The sequence below is a fragment of the Vulpes lagopus genome, chromosome X (genome assembly GCF_018345385.1).
Source record: "Vulpes lagopus strain Blue_001 chromosome X, ASM1834538v1, whole genome shotgun sequence".
In the NCBI taxonomy this organism is placed as follows: domain Eukaryota; kingdom Metazoa; phylum Chordata; class Mammalia; order Carnivora; family Canidae; genus Vulpes; species Vulpes lagopus.
In genome coordinates, this window is record NC_054848.1 from 25,085,334 (window position 1) to 25,103,710 (window position 18,377).

General features: G+C 38.2%; 1 protein-coding gene across 1 annotated transcript in view; it reads left to right on the forward strand.

Moving 5' to 3' along the window:
- IL1RAPL1 (interleukin 1 receptor accessory protein like 1) overlaps positions 1-18,377 on the forward strand; it is a 1,386,881-nt gene that overhangs the window by 1,330,405 nt on the left and 38,099 nt on the right. The window contains exon 9 of the mRNA XM_041740328.1: positions 335-480. Within this exon, the coding sequence (XP_041596262.1) occupies positions 335-480 (146 nt within the window). The remainder of the gene's footprint in view (positions 1-334; positions 481-18,377) is intronic.

Below are 18,377 nucleotides of genomic sequence, written 5' to 3' on the forward strand. Positions count from 1 at the left end.
CTTTACTATATCATATTTCTTAAAGGGAAATCAGTTTGTAAACTTGTCTTCAAGGTCTTTCTCACCTCTTATTATGACAGTGTGATTGTCCTGCTAAGAGAGATAATTAACTGCAACTTCATTAGCATCTCCAAAAACAAGCTTCCTCATTAGAAATGAAGAGGAAAAGCGCATGATATAATTTAATTAAGATAGCATCAATCCGTAGCCAAATTTGAAGCACAGATGCTATAGGTATTTTCACCTCAGATTCAGATTGATCTAATTTTTTTTCCTTTTCATGTCTGTGTATGTTTGTGTGGGGTTTTTTGTTTCGTTTTGCTTTATGTTTTAGAATTCTCAAAGAGCATCTCGGGGAACAGGAAGTTTCCATCTCATTAATTGTGGACTCTGTAGAAGAAGGTGACTTGGGAAATTACTCCTGTTATGTTGAAAATGGAAATGGACGTCGGCATGCCAGCGTTCTCCTTCACAAACGAGGTGAGTGTCACCTTCTAAGCCTGAGTAGTCCTGAACCTATAATGGGAGGGAAAGAATTGGGGACCAAAAGCATGTTCTGTTTTTCCATATCACTTTATCCTAAATAAATCCTAAATAAATCCTAAATCACAATAGCAGGGCCATCTTAGCAGATAACACAGTGGATGCGTGACTAACTCAAGCTCTAGAGTCAAATATGGATCCCTTGCTGGGCTTTACCACCAAATCTAGAACCTTGGGGATGGTATCTCACTTCCCTAAGCTTCAGTTTCCTGATACTTGACAACAGGGAAACGATGATGGCAACTCTTCAGTGTGTTTTAAAGATGAAAGAAGACAAGAAATGTGAAGAGCTTGGTACAGAGCCTGTACACAGTGAAATGAGGTTAAATGCTGTTTATTGTTAGAAATTGGCAACCCAATCAAAAATAATGGGAGATTTTAAGTCAAAGATTGTGTTCTTTATTTGAAGGTTCTTCCTTTAGCATTAGCTGTCTGATTGATTCCCCATTGCAGTACTTCTTGACATTTTTTTTCTTCCTTGGATAACTTTTACATGTGTAGTATCTTCCCATAATTAACAGTAATTTGTTAATTAGTCATTAAATAATTATCATTCAATTATTATTCATTAGTAATAATTCAAGGAAGATAGATTGTGGTTGAGTACATATCTGCTGCACTAAATCTGATTCCACAGCAGCCCCAACACGGTAGGCACAGAGTTAAAAATATGTATAAATATATATATATATATAACTTTCACATTGGAGACTATTAAAAAACAAAATTCAACTGAGTAAATTTGAAGATCTAATTGACTTCATTAAATGACTCATGAATTGGGCAGCTCTGAGTAGTTGCACAAAATGTAAGATTTTTATAGGAAAGAGGGTGGGGCAAGAAGTCATTAACAAAAGAAAGAATTAAAAAAAAAAAACGAAAAGATTGGGTCAAGCCTGGACACTTTCCAGGGGTGGAGGACTGGGAAAGGCCAGGGTTTTTTGTTTTGTTTTGTTTTGTTTTGTTTTGTTTTGTTTTGTTTTGTTTACCATGCAGATGAACTCACTTGTGCTGATCAGGAAATTTCAGATTGACTTTTAAAAGGTCACATGCCTAAGATAGGTCAAAACTGTAATTAAGTCTTGGTTTCCTGCTGGGGAGGGGAGGGAAATGACTCCAGTTTGAGCTTTTTGTTTTTTTCTTTTTTAACAAGACAGTTGTGAACTTGGAGCCTTGCTTTCATTGCAGAAATTTTTGATGTACGTTACAAGAGAAAAATGGCTTTTTTCCTACATTATGCTAAGTGAAAACTCTCCAGCTTTGGGAACAAGCACACTTGGCATTCTCTTACTCAGCAAATTTATGATTTTAATTTCAAAGCACATGTTTAATCCTAGGCACTTTGAGGTTGAAAAAGAAAGAGAACATTGAAGACTGTCCCCCTCCTCTTTATTGGGCAATAGATTCCCTTTGAATAATGTTACTAAAAGCTATTAAAACCGACACTTCTGTTGTCAGGAGACTATAATATTAAAATAGTCTACCTGTGGGAGATGTGAGTAGAGGGAAAAGGTAAGGACAGGTAGCAATGATTGTTTCTCTCTGTAGCTTAACATATATAGTCAATGAAGGAATTGAGAATAGAAATATTATACATATAACAGGACAGAAATAGCTTACCAGGGTTGGAAGCAACTCAAATGTTGTGTAATTGAACCATTCCATAACATGCTCCTAAGTGTACTGGATCACATTCCCTCTCAAGGAAACCAATTCTATCTCTGGAAAAAACTATTAGAAAGCATCCCTATTTCACTGTCTGTCTACCCCTTGACCACAGTTTTACGCTTTTAATCTCTCTTTCCCAAAACAGCCCTTCAAAAGTTTGTTGACTATCACCATGGTCCTCCTGGACCTTTACTTCCTCAGATTCAACTTGTTTAGTTTCTTTTTTTCCTTCTTCCTTTCTATGGATACAATACTTCCACCATCTTGATCACTCTCTTGAATATGCTCTAATTAAAGAGTCTGAATTACTTCTCAAGAAGGAGAAGAGTGGAGAGAGGATAGAGGGCACATATAAAAATCTGTTCACTTGAACAACACTTATTTCTTTTTAGGACAAGGTAGGAGTAACAGTCAATTATTGATTGTCAGGGAGCAAGAATTCCTGTACCCTTAAGGGTCCTTCTACCTGAATTAAGAATCAAATTGACGTGAGACAGATTAATGGGAGGAAATCAAATTTAATAGTGTCCATATGGGGAATCCACACGGACATGGAAATTCCAAAGACGGTCAGGCATATGTCTTCCTGAAATAAGGACAAGGGGGAAGGGGTCTGCGGCTTCAGAGGAAAGGAGTATGATCCACAAGATAGTAAGAACAGATGTTTGGTAATTAGATGTTTACCCTGCCATACGGATGGATCACTCAGATAACACTTATCTCTGCTAATAACCCTTATTCTGGGAAAGACCCTCAATTTCAAGTCTTCTATGAAGTTAAGGGAAGGGCAAAAGTTCCTCTTGAGCCCACAGGATCTTGAATGCCTTCAACTCAGAATAATCTGCATGCCAAAATGGCCCATCTTGGGGCACCCTGCCCTCGGCCCCTAAGTGATCATATGGAGAAAAGGAGGAAAATGAATTGTATCTAAGGAGGATAAACTATTAAAGCTCTGTTCTTACAGATAGGTACACAGCCAGGAAGGGTCAAACACAGCCAGGCTATTTTTAGAATGTGTAGCCTAAGGTTAAGTTGCCCATGGCTACAAAAGCCTCCAGTACTACAAAAATAAATGTTTGAAGAATCAAGAAAATTGTTTGAAAAACTTTCCCAAGACTGTCTGATTCCCTAAACATGAAGGAGAAAGTTGTGGCCAATGTTGGAGCAGTCTTTAATGCCTAGATCCACAATGGTTTTCAAATATGTCTTTATACTAAGAGCATTTTGTTTTTAGTAAAATAAAAGCATTAGAAGCCTAAACATGTTATTCAAGATCATATAGTCCAAAAGTCCCTTTTAAAGTTAATGTGTGCCTTCCTTCTAAGGGAACTGCAGCCCATGAGTCATCAATTCACAAAAGCAGCAAGGCCTGCAATCTCCTGCCCTTGAGACGCTTATAATCATGGAGAATGGTCTATCCAAATCATCTTAGAAAGGACTTTGGTTAACAGGTGGCATAGCTGCAAGTTCCCCAGCCCTGCAAGGGTCAGAAGATCAAGGCACAGCACATAGCTTATAGTTTTGGTCTCTGATCATAGTATTCCTGAAAGAGTCAAATTACTGTCACACTAGCAGTTATGTAACTATCAGATGAATTGCTATAGCCCTCAGAAGACTAAAGCTCAGAGAAGGAACTGGAAGATGTCACTATTAATCATATTTTTTGCCACTTATTCATAAATCCCTTAACTTATCTTACAGGCCTTCAAAGTCTTTCATTTGAAAACCTCTCTAAAGACCTATGTTAAAGTATTTGATGAATACAGACCTTGCAAACCACAATTATCAGTTCCTCTGATGGGTGAACTTTCCAGGACATACCTTGGTGCAAGTTACTGAAGCATTTTTTCCTCCACCATTACCTTTTGCTCAGTATTGTTGATATACCAAAAATTGTGTCAGAGCCTCCCCACTGGGTGTTATGTGTTAAGGCAGAAAACCTTTCCTTTCTTCCTTTCTAGGTTCTTTGGCTGGTCTAATCATTAAATTGACATAAGACTGATTAACAGGAGAAAAATTTAATTTCATATATACGGGAGCCCTAGAGATATGAGATTCAAGGACAAGTTGGGCAGTTGAGGCTTGTATGCCCTCCTGAGCTAGAGTGGCCCAGGGGCCTGGAGCCTCAAAGGAGAAGAGGCTGATTCACAGGCCAGTAAGAAGAGTCCATGTTTGGGGATAAGTCGTTTGCTCTACCCTAGTCAGGACTCTGCATACAAAGTTATCCTAAGTAATAGATTTCTTTCTGGGCCAGGTCCCCTATCTAAATTCATTTAGGTAGTTAAGGGAGAGGTCAAAGTGTTTCTTGAGTCTGCTGGGTCTTGACTGCCTTCAGCTCAAAATAGTCCTCCTGCCAGAGTGGCATATTTGGGGATCGCAAAACCTGCTCCCCGTCTTATGGATTCTTTGAGATGTTACTCACATGTATCAACTAAGTATTCCTTAATGCTGAGAGGCTACTACAATGAATAATTCAGCTAGGATCAAACTAGGTTAGATTTTGGACCAGCCTTTTATCTTAAAAAAAAAAAAAATCTTACTTCCACAAACACTGGCTGAAAATTCCCTAGAAATTTGACCATTGAAAAAGTTTCTATGAGGGGCAACTGGCTGCCTTAGTGAGCGGAGTGTGTGACTCTCCATCAAAGATCTCGGGGTTGTGGGTTCGAGCCCCATGTTGGATACAGAGATTACTTTAAAAAAATAAGTCTTAAAAAAAGTTTCTATGGGACTATTCAAAATTGTAGATCCCTGCAGCCAGGGAAGGCACTTGGGCAGTTAAGATCATGTCAGATATGCAGCAGGGGTATATTTCCTGTACTCTACAGAGAACTAGGCTGTGCAGTGACTGAGAGATAAAGAATGAACAGGCAAGGCCCCAGGCCTTTATGGTCCTCACTCTAGCCCTTGACCTGACAAGCTTCCTTGGAAAAGAGCCAAAGCACCGAGCTGGCACATTCCATTCTGCGTTATTTCTTGTTCCCACTGTTGCCCACATGTGATTGCATTTCATATTTCAGTCTCTGAACCTTTTACCCAAATGCTTTTGCTCAGGTTTCTAATTGCTGCTGCCTGACTTGACATGTATCCAACACTGACCTTTACCTTCATTTTCCCTCCAAAATTCTGACCTTTACTATTCCCTCCATTTTTTGTTTGTTTGTTTTCCATTTCCCTGACACAAAGGATTCTTCAGATCAGTGCCCAGCAGCAATTGCTCTTGCCTCAGACCTAATCACTCTTGCACCCGTCAGGCAGTCTTAAATGTCCACTCAACTGTGTTTTTTCTCCATACTCTAACTCTGGATGGCCTCACAGTGTGGACATGTCGACTATATGGAGCAAAGCAGCTTCATGGTTGAGGGTGTGGACTCTACAGCAATGCTATGCATTCAAAAGCCAACTGTCCATTTACTAACTGCGTAATTGTTACCAAATTTAAACTTGTCCAATGCACCCAATGTGCAGTAAGCGAATGTCCGAGACACTGATTTTGAAACACAGAAAACTTTATAATCAGAAGGACAACCCATCAAGAAGGCTGGGAGCATTCCCCAAGCTGCCTTGCCCTGTTGAGCCCAGGGAGAGCATTCTTTCGGACAATGAGGCACTATTTGGGACCTGGTATGATCAGATACCTCAAAATAAATGTTACCCTTCCAGTCTCCATGAGGTCTCTACAATTAGAGATTAGGGATGAAACAGGCAAAGTTAATGATTGACGGTGCAAGAGGTTGAGAGCTACCTAAAGCCTAATTGAGTAGAGACATAATAGAATGTGAAGCTAATTTAATAGTACAACTAGTATGACTATAGTCGGTAAAACAGGTCCAGGAACCAAGTGTCCGGCCCCACTCTTTTGGTCAAATCACCTCATCTCTGTGAGCCTCAAATTTCTCTTCTATAAAATGGGAATAATGATACTAACTACCATATAAAATAGTTATGAAGATTAAATAAGCCACTATGTGTCAATAGGTATCACAATGTCGGACACATACTTATCTCCTAGTAAATGTTAGCAGCCATTACATGCTTTCTCTTCTCCAACTACATGATACTCTGGGTAATTTAGGATGTGATAATGATGTGTTCATTAAAAATTACCGCAAATCTCATGTTTAAATCTAATGTATCTCGTATTAAAATGGCCAGCTTTAGCTCCAGCTCCATTGATTCCATATTTTACTTTATCACAGATTTACTTGAATTTAAATATGCTGTCCTAGAAGTCAGCTTCATTCATTTATTCATGCATTTAATGATCATAATTAAGAACCTACTATGTGTCTGACACTCATAAAATTAAATGAACAGGAAATAAAAACCAATATAATTTGAAATGCCACCATCAACTTTTTAAATTGCTTTGATATTAAGCATTCCTAATATAGAATTGTGCTTTTAGGGAATGTTTAGCTTTGAAACTGTCACATTAAGGGAATGTTCATTAACAATCCTGTTGTGAATGGTTATGTTTAGATACAATGATTACAATGATATGGCAATCCATTCATCATGAAGTAGTTTGGGAAGTAGCAAAGTATACTATCTCAGAGACCAGCACTAGTTAATAATGATAAACATCTACGTTTTCTCTATTCCCTCTCAATCCCATTTTATTTCTTGCACACACACACTTTCTCTCTCCCTCCAAAGAATGTAATCAATAGAAATTAGACTTGCTCAATAAACTCCCTAGTCCCCAGAATATCTTTAGTAATGTAATTAATGTGTACATCATTTAGGATGCATTGTTTTAAAGCCGGATGAATTTAGACCCAGTGGACTCCTTATCCCTTTTCGTGATGAATCATTTTTGGAATATATGCGCCTATCCTTGTTAGTATTTACCTAGTGCATTTATTTACTGAGAGATACAGTAAGATCACAGAACTGTTTAAGCCTCTTTCCGGGCTCAACATCTGACATCTTTGTTTTTTTTTTTTTGTTTTTTTTTTTTTGTTTTTTTTTATTTATTTTTTTTTAACATCTGACATCTTTGATCACTGACTTCAAAATATGGAAAAGCCAAACTTTGCCCAGATATCAAAACCTTCTACCTCTCTGTGCGGTGACATGTCCCCAGAAGGACACCGACTCATTAAAAACTGTATAGCCATCTACTAAAGAGTCACTTTTATTGAGTTATTGCTCTGGGGAGGAAAAAAAAATTTCCCTTTACCCTTCTAGGTTCTTTGCTGAGACTTCCCTGTAGTAACAAACCAGATTAACAGGAAAAAAAAAAACAAACAAACAGAAGTTTAATAATTTGTATACCTTCTGTATGCAAGGGAGATTTCCAGGAAAACTGAGTAACTCCCTGAAATGGCCTGAGCTACCACCCTAAATACCATCTCCAGCTACAGAAAAGAAGATGCTGAGCGTAGGAGAACCAGTTATGGGAGATTTCCAGGAGAAACACAGTAATTAAGAGTGTGGTTGTTATGCAGATTCAAACCATTGCTTTCTCCATTGATAAGAGTTTTTAGACATTTAGAGTCCTGGGCTTAAGCAAGGAAAACACCAGTACAAACAGAGATTTCCCTTATAAATGTAAATATCTTTTACAAAACAGTAACTTCTCTGTTTACAAAATTTTTCCTGTGTCTGCAGTTTCATAAAAATAATCAGCCTAAAATAATCTGTATACCAAAAAAAAAAAAAGAAAAAACATGTTTGAGGTTGTATATTCTGCTCCCCTTCCTTGCCTGTGCAATGCCCAAATATTAAGGAACTTTAGTTATGTTGCTATAGTATCTCCAAATCAGAGCCATCAGGTTTAATAAATTCTCTCCTTGGATAAGATCTGACATTTTGCAGTCAGAATTTTTTCTAGCCTGTAACATTTTTCTTGCTTCTCTGCTCCTCGGTTCTAGAAGACATCAAAACAGCTGACCTCAATTCTTTCCTCTTTTTTTCTTGATTACTAATGCCAAAACAAAAAATCCACTTGGTGGCTATTATGCCAGAAGCACAAATTGTCCAATACTAGTAATTTTGTACTTTTGCGTTTCTTGATATAGACATTTCAACAAAATTATTTGATTGCCACCGAAATTACAGGCTTGAAAACTAACCTTTTGAGCTATTTCCTTAGACATAAAATACATGATGTAAGTGAGGTTAAACTCAACTTACTTTTGTCTCAGCACTGGAATGTCTTTTCAAATGTCTGTTGATCCCAGTTTTTCCTGATCAGCATAGTTTTGCCTTTTAGTCATTTTGGTCACTCACTTTGCTTCAGTGTGAACCAGACTATCCAAGCAGCATCTTTGTTAGGAAAGAAAAGGACCATTGTTTGAGGATGATTAGCTTACTTCTCAATTAATAAGTATAAAACCTCCGGTTTTTATCACTCATGCTGAACTAATCATGTGGGCCCAAGCTCTTAGTATTTAAGTACACATGGGCATAGTCAGTGGGAGTCCTTTATTTGCCTTATTGAATTATTCACTTGTTTTCCAACTAAATGTTACATTTTTGATAAAGATCTTTAACCTCTACCTCTGTGTTCTATTACTCAACATACATAACCCACTTTGTGAATGTGATGAAAGGGATGATTAAATGTATTCTGAGTAATATAAACTTTGCAGCAAGGTTTCTTAATCTTGCCACTATTGACATTTTGAACTGGGTAATTCTGTTACGGGATATTTTTCCTTCGTTGATGCCCGAGGTTCTTGGTCCCACTGCTTCGAAAAATTAAAAAGTAGACCAGACAGAGTGGTGGGCAGCAAAGCAAGGCTTGTAGAGCCATAGCAACATGATTTAAAAAAAAAAAAAGGAAAAGGAAACAAAGTTCCTGAGGAGGGAGGGGACCCGAGAGGAGTTTCTAAGTCTAAGGGTTTTTAAAGGGCTCTTTAGTGGCTGTTTTAATCTGATTAACTCTCCTTGCAGTCATCCAATCAGGTTTTTGTCACCTATCTATCACACAGGAAAGGGTGGAAGGCTTCTTCCAGGGTGGTGTAAAATCCTTTTAAGGGTGATTTCCTCTTAGGATGGTGGTCCCTTGTCCCTGCCTGCCTGCCTTCCAACTATCCTTCATCAATTCTTTGCTATGGGGCGCTGTCTTAGGCATTGTAGAATGTTTAGCAGCATTCCCAGGCTGTACCCGTTAGATGTCAGTAGTACCTTCCCTAGTTGTGACAACCAAAAATGTTTCCAAATATTGCCAGATGTCCCCAGGGGGCAACATTACCACCAGTTACTGAGAGAAAGGCAGGTATTTTCATCTTAAAAACCCTCCAAGGTTATAACTGATATGTTCATGTTACCGAATTTAAGGGGTTTGCCACTTGGGTGCATCAAATTGAACCCAAGGAAATGTCTAACACAAACAGCTTTTTATTACTCGTTACAAGTAAGGAAGCAGCGAGATAGCTCTCAAAGCACTGTCCCCTGGTGGAGTTAGTACAGGAAGGTTTTATTCAGTGTATTAGAGGATGGGGGCAGGAGACTTGCAGAGGCACTTTTTGGTTCAGTTGCACACATGTAGCATGTCAACATGCTAGTGCATACATCGTATGTTCAAGGTTCAAAAAATGGCAAAAAAAAACTGCCCATAGAAGGAGATCTTAGTATTATAGTGAGCTAAAGTTAACTTCAGGTCAGCTTAGGGGGCCTTCTGCACATGTCCTCAGCTCCAGTCTGGCTCAGATTGGCTCACAGAAGGGGCCAAGAGGCAAGACACACCTGGCAAGGCATTATTAGGTGAAACACATAGTTGGTTGTCTCTTTGCAAAACAAAGCACATTCCTTCCATGCTTTTGTCCCTTCTCCTTTCCTCTCATAGCTTTTAGCTCTCTTATTTGAGTAACTTCCTGTTGCACCCCAGCCAAAAGTTGAGTGTTTCTTAGATCTTGGAATTCACAAAAATTAGGTTCCTTCTGCTTCCACTCTTGGAGAGTCAACTAGAAGTCTGTAAAGCAGTGTTTCACAATCATTTTTTTTTGTTGTTATTGTGTTACTGATCCATCTATTATAGCCACTGACTCAGAAAACCAATGGATGAGCCCCGAGGTGCTACCCAGGCCTACTGCTCCATCCTGGGGAATCCCAAGGGATCTGAACAAATTGAAAGTGTAGCTCCTGGCTGTTTGCCAACACTGTTGTGGAACAAACTCAGATAAACTCATCACAAGAGAAGCCCATAACTCAAGAGAGAAGGGTTTAGTTAGGGATGCCTGGGTGACTCAGTGGTTGAGCGGCTGCCTTCCACTCAGGGCGTGATCCTGGAGTCCCAGGATGGAGTCCCACATCAGGCTCCCTGCATGGAGCCTGCTTCTCCCTCTGCCTGTGTCTCTGCCTCTCTCTCTCTCTCTCTCTCTCTCTCTCTCTCTCTCTCTCTCGTCTCTCATGAATAAATAAATAAAATCTTTTTTTAAAAAAAAAGAGATGAGGGTTTGGAAAAAAGAAAGGGAGAAAGTTATTTCGGGTGCTGACATTCAGGGGAGGTGGCATGCTCAAGCCTGAACAAATGACCTCTCCACCAGCCAGATGTGACACTAGCCAGAGTTTTATAGGGAGAATTTAGAGGGGTGCATGCAAGAGAGCAGAGAGAGAGCACATGATCATAAGTGAGAGTCAGTATGTGTTCAGCCCATGATCATGGGCAAGGAAGAGGACTTGAGGGTTGAGGTGTTTCTATGAATTCTGTTGCTACAGAGCTTTTCTGGCCTGGTGGTTGAAATGTTCTGATCATGGGAAAACACCTTCATCAACGCCTCAATCAAGTGTGATAATAAGAACAAAGGGCTGGAGCACCTGGGTGGCTCTGTCAGTTGAGTGTCCAACTATTGATTTTGGCTCAAGTCATGATCTCAGGGTCATGAGAACCACCCCTGCATCAGGCTCCCCATTTGGTGAGGAGACTACCTGGGATTCTCTTTCCCTCTGCCACTCCCTCCACCCATGCTTGCACACACTCTCTCACTCTCTCTCTCAAATAAATAAATAAATCTTTAAAAAAAGGATTAAGAACAATGGGCTTCAGTTAGAGCATGACTCAAGCAGTCTTGTCTATTTCAGTTTTAACTTTTAGGGTCGATAGTAGAGCAAAAAGGCTTGCTGACAATTGCAGTCTTTATAGTACAAACAAATCACTTAGGGAGTTTGTTTAAAAAATGATTGGAATTCATTAGTCCAGGATAGGACTCAGGGTCTGAATTTCAAACAAGTGCCTTATTGATATTGATGCAGTTGGTGTGTGGACTGCAGTTGGCATACCGAGGTCTTTGCCTAGACAATAGATCCTCTAATAAACTTGGTAGCTTCTAATAGGTGAAGAGCGACTAGCTCTCTTGAGTTCACTGTTTCCATGAGAGAGAAATGAAAATGGAATATAGCCAGTCAGTGGGACTAAATCCAACTAATTGCCTCATTCTTCTTAGATGGTCAACACCTTTGAACCTATTTGAACATGAGTACATTGCCCTCACACTCTACTCTTAATGAGGTTACTTGCCTCACGTATTCAATGAAATTGTGCTTTATAGAACACATTTGCTACTCAGAGAGATGTCTGAGAGGGCACTCTCTTCGGGTATTAAATAATTAACCTCTTAAATCAGGAGGGTCCTCACTGTTGGACAGAATTCTTATATAGTCCCTTTTTTAAAAAAAGGGAAATCCACTTAGGAGTGTGTCTCAACAACATGTATATGGATAGATACATGTATTTCAGCCTATGCAAATTGGTTATATGCAGTGTGCAGTCTATGCAAATAGCAATTACCAAGGAGGAGCAAGATATATGATGGGCAGTAAATACCACTAATTTCCTGCTTTGAACACTTGTATTCAGCTAGATCTCAATTATGTGTAGTCAGGAAGGGCAGACATAGTAGAAGAATTGAACCTCCACATATGATTGGTCAGTGATAGAACTGCCAGACACACAAAGAAAAAACTCATTAATGCAACCTGGGTAAACAGTACCTACAGGTTCAAATGTTCAATTCATTACAGTAGGTAACAGAAGTTGTAAATCACAAGTAAACCTAAGATTGGAGCAGAGGGAATCCACTGGAACTCAGATCTTTGTGTTAGAAAATCTTTACAGTACACACAAACGGGCAGTTTAAAAAATAAGGTATTTGCAAGAAGCTGACAGTATAATCTAGCACACACATAACACAATTTTACATATGTGATCAGAGATCACAATCAGGGTAACATATTCACGGCCACCACCCACCAAGACACCACTCACTTTTCCTTCTCAGAACCACCTTGATAGTCTTATTATTTCTAGGTCAAAACAACCTCTTGACTGATGTGTTTCATATCTTGATCAAAATCTCACTTTACTGCTGGCTGTCTAAAGATGATCCATAGAAGGTAGCTGTATGAAAAAGGAACAGCTCATTCCCAGTCACCAAATATGTATCAAGTGCCAGCTATGGGCAAGGAACTGGGCTGGGTGTCTAGTAGTTGAGTCACTGCTGCAAGAGGGATGTCTAACCACCATCCTGGTGGTTAAAACACCGTTATTAAAGCAACGTTACTGGGAAGAGGGAGATGGCTGTGCATTTTTATGGCTGTGAATTTCTATGCTTAGTTGAAAAATGGCACAACTGGGTCATAAAATGCAGGGTATAACTTTTAATAAGCAGTTCCTGTATATTGAACTTTGACAACCAGGTCAGTAAAGTGAGAAATTAGACATGACACATAAAAAATGCTAACTACTCTCTCAGGTCTTATAATAGGAAAAAAATGTGTTGATTTCCAATAAATTACCATGGAAACTTATATTAGATTTTAGTGTTGAGGACTACATTTGCCATCTATGAGAAATATGTTAGCTGTTTGTCTCTACTTTTAGGGCACATATACTATTTTTAGCATGTGTTCTATGAAGATTAATGTATCTGGAGGTTGATTTCTCTAAATTAAAAATGGACATTTAAATGCTATTATTATTAGGGAGGAAGAATTTCCTCTACCCTTCAAGGTCCTTCTAGCTGGACTAAGAATCAAAGTGATGTGAGACACATTAATAGGAGAAAATCAAATTTAATATTTAATAGCATATGTATGGGGAATCCACACAGATGTGGAAATTCAGAAAGCAGTGAGGCAACATGACATTTTTATGAACTAAAGAGAAGATTAGGGCCTGAAAATACAAAGGAGAAACAGACCATTAACAGGAAGGTAAAAAGAGATGTTTGGAGCACAAAGGTAGCCCTGTTATGCAGGTTAAGTTTCTTAAAGAGGAATCTCTGTTAATAACTCTCCTCCTGGTACCAGCAGGCAATTGAGGGGGAGGTAAAAGGCTTTTCCTGAATATGCTCAGTTTGGAATGCTTTTTTATTTTTAAAGACTTTATTTTAAAGAAATAAAGATTTTATTTATTTATTCATGAGAGACACACACAGACAGAAGCAGAGACCTAAGCAGAGGAAGAAGCAGACTCCCTGCGGGGAGCCCGATGTGGGACTCATCCCAGGCCCCCAGGGGATCAAGACCTGAGCCAAAGGCAGATGCTCAACAACTGAGCCACCCAGGCGCCCCTCAGCTTTGCAATTTTTAAATTGTGGGACCCTGGGCAAGTCACAAAATTTCCTTATCTTGACCTTCCCCTCTTAAGTGAGGGTGCTGTATGATATCTAAGATCTCTAAAAATCCTAAAACTAAAAAAAAGAATATGTTGCCATGATTTAGATACAACTTAGAAAGTGATTAGTTTTCAGATGTTAGGTATTCACTGATTAACATATTAAGGAACTCCTATGTATAAATCATAGTGAGATGAACTATTTATCATATATGCAGAGATCAAACTATATAAGCTTTTCCTACATAGGTAAACAGAACCTGCTCCTCAAAGAAAAACAAAGGCAGACGCTCAAACACTGAGCCACCCAGTCTTCCCGAGCTTGGATTGCTGAGTTTGGATTAAATCAAAATAGTGTTCCTGCCAAAGTGGTTCATCTTGGGGCGGCCTGCCCTCAGCCCTTACTCTATCAAAATAGATTTTATTTTTACTTCACACACACACACAAAAATCCCGTGGCATATTTAAGAAAGCACAAAAAGATCAATTTTAAAACCATCCAAGAATCATTAGCTTGAATTGAAATTGTATATGAATGAGGATTTACTGAAAAAGAAATTGTAAACTGCGATGAAAAAGACTGTTTCTAGAGAATGTTTTGTTGTCAACTCTTTACTTGTATGTGACCTAGAGCAAGTCTCTTTGTGTCATTGTTCTTCATTTTTATTGTTTGTAAACTGTTTGCCTTTAAGCCCCAGGGTAGGAATTGTAAGAACAGATGAAACCCTGGGTAGGGCTGATAGTATATATATTAGCCCATTTGTCAGATTTTATGGATTCTCTGAGTTTTGAGTCATTGTACCTCATTTTGCAAATCTTGGGAGTGAAAAGAACTGGTTGCTCTTCCTAGGGATGTTTTCATGGTTTTAAGTGTTTGTAAAGTTGACTCATATCTTTAGATGACAAGTTCCTATAACTGCAAAATAGAAATTACAATTCCTTAAAGATATCCAACTGCAGGTCAGAGAACTGACCAGTAATGGTTGCTAACTTCATGGAAACTAGAGGCTATTGTCAAAGTCTAAAAGAATGACACATCAATTGCTTCACTTAAATCAGTTTTGAATTCTAATTCTAGTATGTATGTGGAATATGACCTAAAAACTCATATCATCCCATAGTCTCACAACTACTTGAGTATCAGAGTTATGATTTTCTCCTCTTCCTTGCTGGGTCTTTGGCTGGCCTAATAATTAAATAGACATAAAACGGACTAAAAAGAAAGTTAATTTCTTACATACAAGAGCACCACAAAAAAATGAGACCCTTGGGCACCTGGATGGCTCAGTCAGTTAAGCATCTGCCTTCGACTCAGGTCATGATCCCAGAGTCCGTAACCCAGGCTCCCTGCTTAGCAGGTGGTCTGCTTCTGCCTCTGCCTCTGCCCCTCCCCCACTATTGCACATGTGCGTGCTCTCTCTCTCTCTCTCAATCTCTCTCTCAAATGAACAAATAAAAAATCTAAAACAAAACGTTAGACCCAAAGGCAGTCAGGCAATTGAAGCGTTTATGCCATCCTGGGCTAAGGAGTGATATGGGGGGCCTGGGACTTCAAAGGGGAGGAGGGCGATTCAAAAGAACAGATATTTGGTTGTCAGATGTTTGCCATGCCATGCCTATTAGGTCTTTCACTTAAAAAGTTGTCTCTGTTAATAACTCTCTTTCTGGGGTAGGCCTCCTATTTCATTTCTTTTAGACAGTTAAGGGAGGGGTCGAAACTCTTCTGAGTCTGTGGGGTCTTGATGGCTTTCAACCCAAAATAATCTGCATGCCCAGGTGGCATATTTTGGGATATGGTCTCTTCCCCTTCAGGTACATTTCTAATTCTCCACAAATTAACCAATTATGTGTATATTACTTGAATATGTCAGTATTGAAAGTAGCTTAATGGACTACATTAAAAGGATGACAATAAAATTCCATATTGGCTATCTTCTTGTGTAGACTGCTGTCAGTGGCAACTCAGTAGTCGTATAAAAATTGGTAATATTCAAATGTATTTTCAACTGTTAACTACTCACATACCAGTTTAGTTTTCTCATCTGTAGAAGTGTGCAATTAGGGTAAATGAAATTTGAAATTCGTATCTTCTCTAATATGGGATAATGTTTTAACCTACTTTTGAAAGAATATTTGTAAACTGCTGCTCAAGATATTATTTCCATAGAGAAAAGTTCAATAGTGGTGTTAAATAATTCCTGCCAGACTTGACTTGCTGAACTGGGCATCTATAAATGATAGTGGAATAAATAGATATGTGAATAAAAATTAGGCTAAAGAGTTTACCATGAAGACTCTTACTAGAACCACTTTGGACAAGACTCTTATGTAAACCACTTTGGACAACTCCATTCTAAATTGTCTAGAGTAAAAGGCAAAATATAAGCTACTTTGGAGTATTAGCATTTAATGGTTACAGTCACGTGAAAACCTAATAGACTAGAAAGAGATCCATAAATTTTTTTTTAACTGAAGTAGTGGTGGTGTTTATCTCAGGGTGGTATGATTCCATGTGATCTTTCTTTTCTTCTCATTATTCTTATATGATTTTCAAAATCTTCACATTGATCATGTTTCAAAGAGTCAGGAAAAAAGAGAAAAAATAAATCTATTTTAGTACAGCCACTGAAAAATTTTAAAATGCTTACAGGAAACCTATCATTCATCTTTTTGCTATAAAATCAAATTATTTACACATTCTGCAAGTATATTACAACCTATTTGCTTCAATCTATCCTCTCATTCCCATTTTACATCTGTCTACATTAGAAAGCATTACTTTTGGAGGGACACCTTTACTTCTACATTATTTTCCTAAACCACTGCTAATTTTCATGCACCAAAAATCAACATGTAGAGCAAGATGGTAAGATAATGCTTTAGTCTCTGTGGAGCAGGTCCACGTCATTGCCATTTTGGTAAAAGAGAATTAATTCCTGAGGACAGGCCCTTCTTATATCCCAACTATGCAGGCCACTAAACTACTCAAGCCACCCACTTTATTTTCAACTTTGTCATGGTTTAAGCAGCTCTCCACTGTTGCCTTCTGAGAAATCAAGGAATGCTAGATTCTGTTACCAGTAGTTCCCAAACCATGCCTATTTCTTTGTAGAGTATTAACAGGAGAAGAAAAAAATGTAAACAAGTGTTAATAAATTCTTGAATCTCTTTCTTTACAAAATGAGAAAGGAAGCCAAACTTACAGTGCTTTTATGTTTTCTGGAAACAAGCTATTAGAACGATTCAAGAGAGATAAGAAATGGAATTTTCTAAAAAAAAAAAAAAAAAAAAAAAAGAAAAAGAAATGGAATTTTCTGTTACTTCTGTTGAGGGAAATAAACCAGCATATAGTTTGATTATTGTTTTTGCCTTAATAGTCTCTAGCTCTGTGGAATCACCAAGATTTTGAGTGGAACTTTTCTCGTGAGAGAAACAGCTTTTGACAAATGCATTTTATTCTAACGCTTTCGATAATTAGGAAATGTATTAAAACGCTAAAGGAAGAAAATCGTAATAAATAACATAAAATTCAGAAGTCAATCAAAGCATCCCATTTTGTGTATTGCAATTCAATCAGTTCTTACATATGTATAATATTTTACAAATCTATTTCCAACAATTGAATATACTACAAATCATAATTTTTTTTAGAAGGGTTCAGTGTTTCTGTAGAAAACATGGATCCTTCTATTGGTTATCTAAGTAGTCCAGATGTTCTGGTCCTTGGCCAATCCAAAGCATTCCCAGTGGAAGACCAAACTGTTCTAACTGACAGTATATCCTCTGGTGGAGGATTGCTTTCAGGATAAACACTGCAGCCCTTAACAAAAGGAGTAAAAAGGCAATGCCACCTTCACTCTGACAATTTTCTCTCAAGAGACGTTTTGTAACATTCCATCTGTGCCTGTCTATTTGTATGACATGTTGAGAAGGAAATTCCTAGTAGAGAGAAAGCAAATAGTTTTTCTTCTAAGAGATTTTCTTTTAGGCATCTGTGAAATTTGACACTGTGATAAACAGTAGCCCCATCTTCTAAGCTGGTCACCTGAGGCCCATTTTGCTCTCTATTATTGAAGTCTCTTCCTTCTTTGATTTCTCCTCATCATATTCAATCTCATGAGACCTCAAATGAAGGAGTCACTATCTGAATACTTTGTATGTTTGTATGTGTGTACAAATACATAAATGTTCTGTGTACATCCCACATTATGGTTTTTAGATAGACCTATTTCAAACACTGCTTTTATAATCCAACAGGGAAATGTTTTCAGCAATAAAGCTCTGTGTTAGTGATGCCACATTGTGCTTTCCGACAGTATGTCAGTTTTCCACAAGGGAGGATCACTGTCCTATTTTTCTGACCTAATTTTGGGAAATCTGGTTTAATTAATACCACGAATCCTTCAAACAAATATTTATTGACAAGATACATGCTAGTTGCTTTGCAAAGAAAAAAAAGATAAACAACATGTTCTAGCTGAGAAATCAAAACATGAAGTTGACTACCACCATCCATCACACCATATATTGCCTTTCTCTGTACTTCACACCAGACCACTTGACAAAAATCTCTGCAGGTACTGTGCTGCACAGTGTCCTA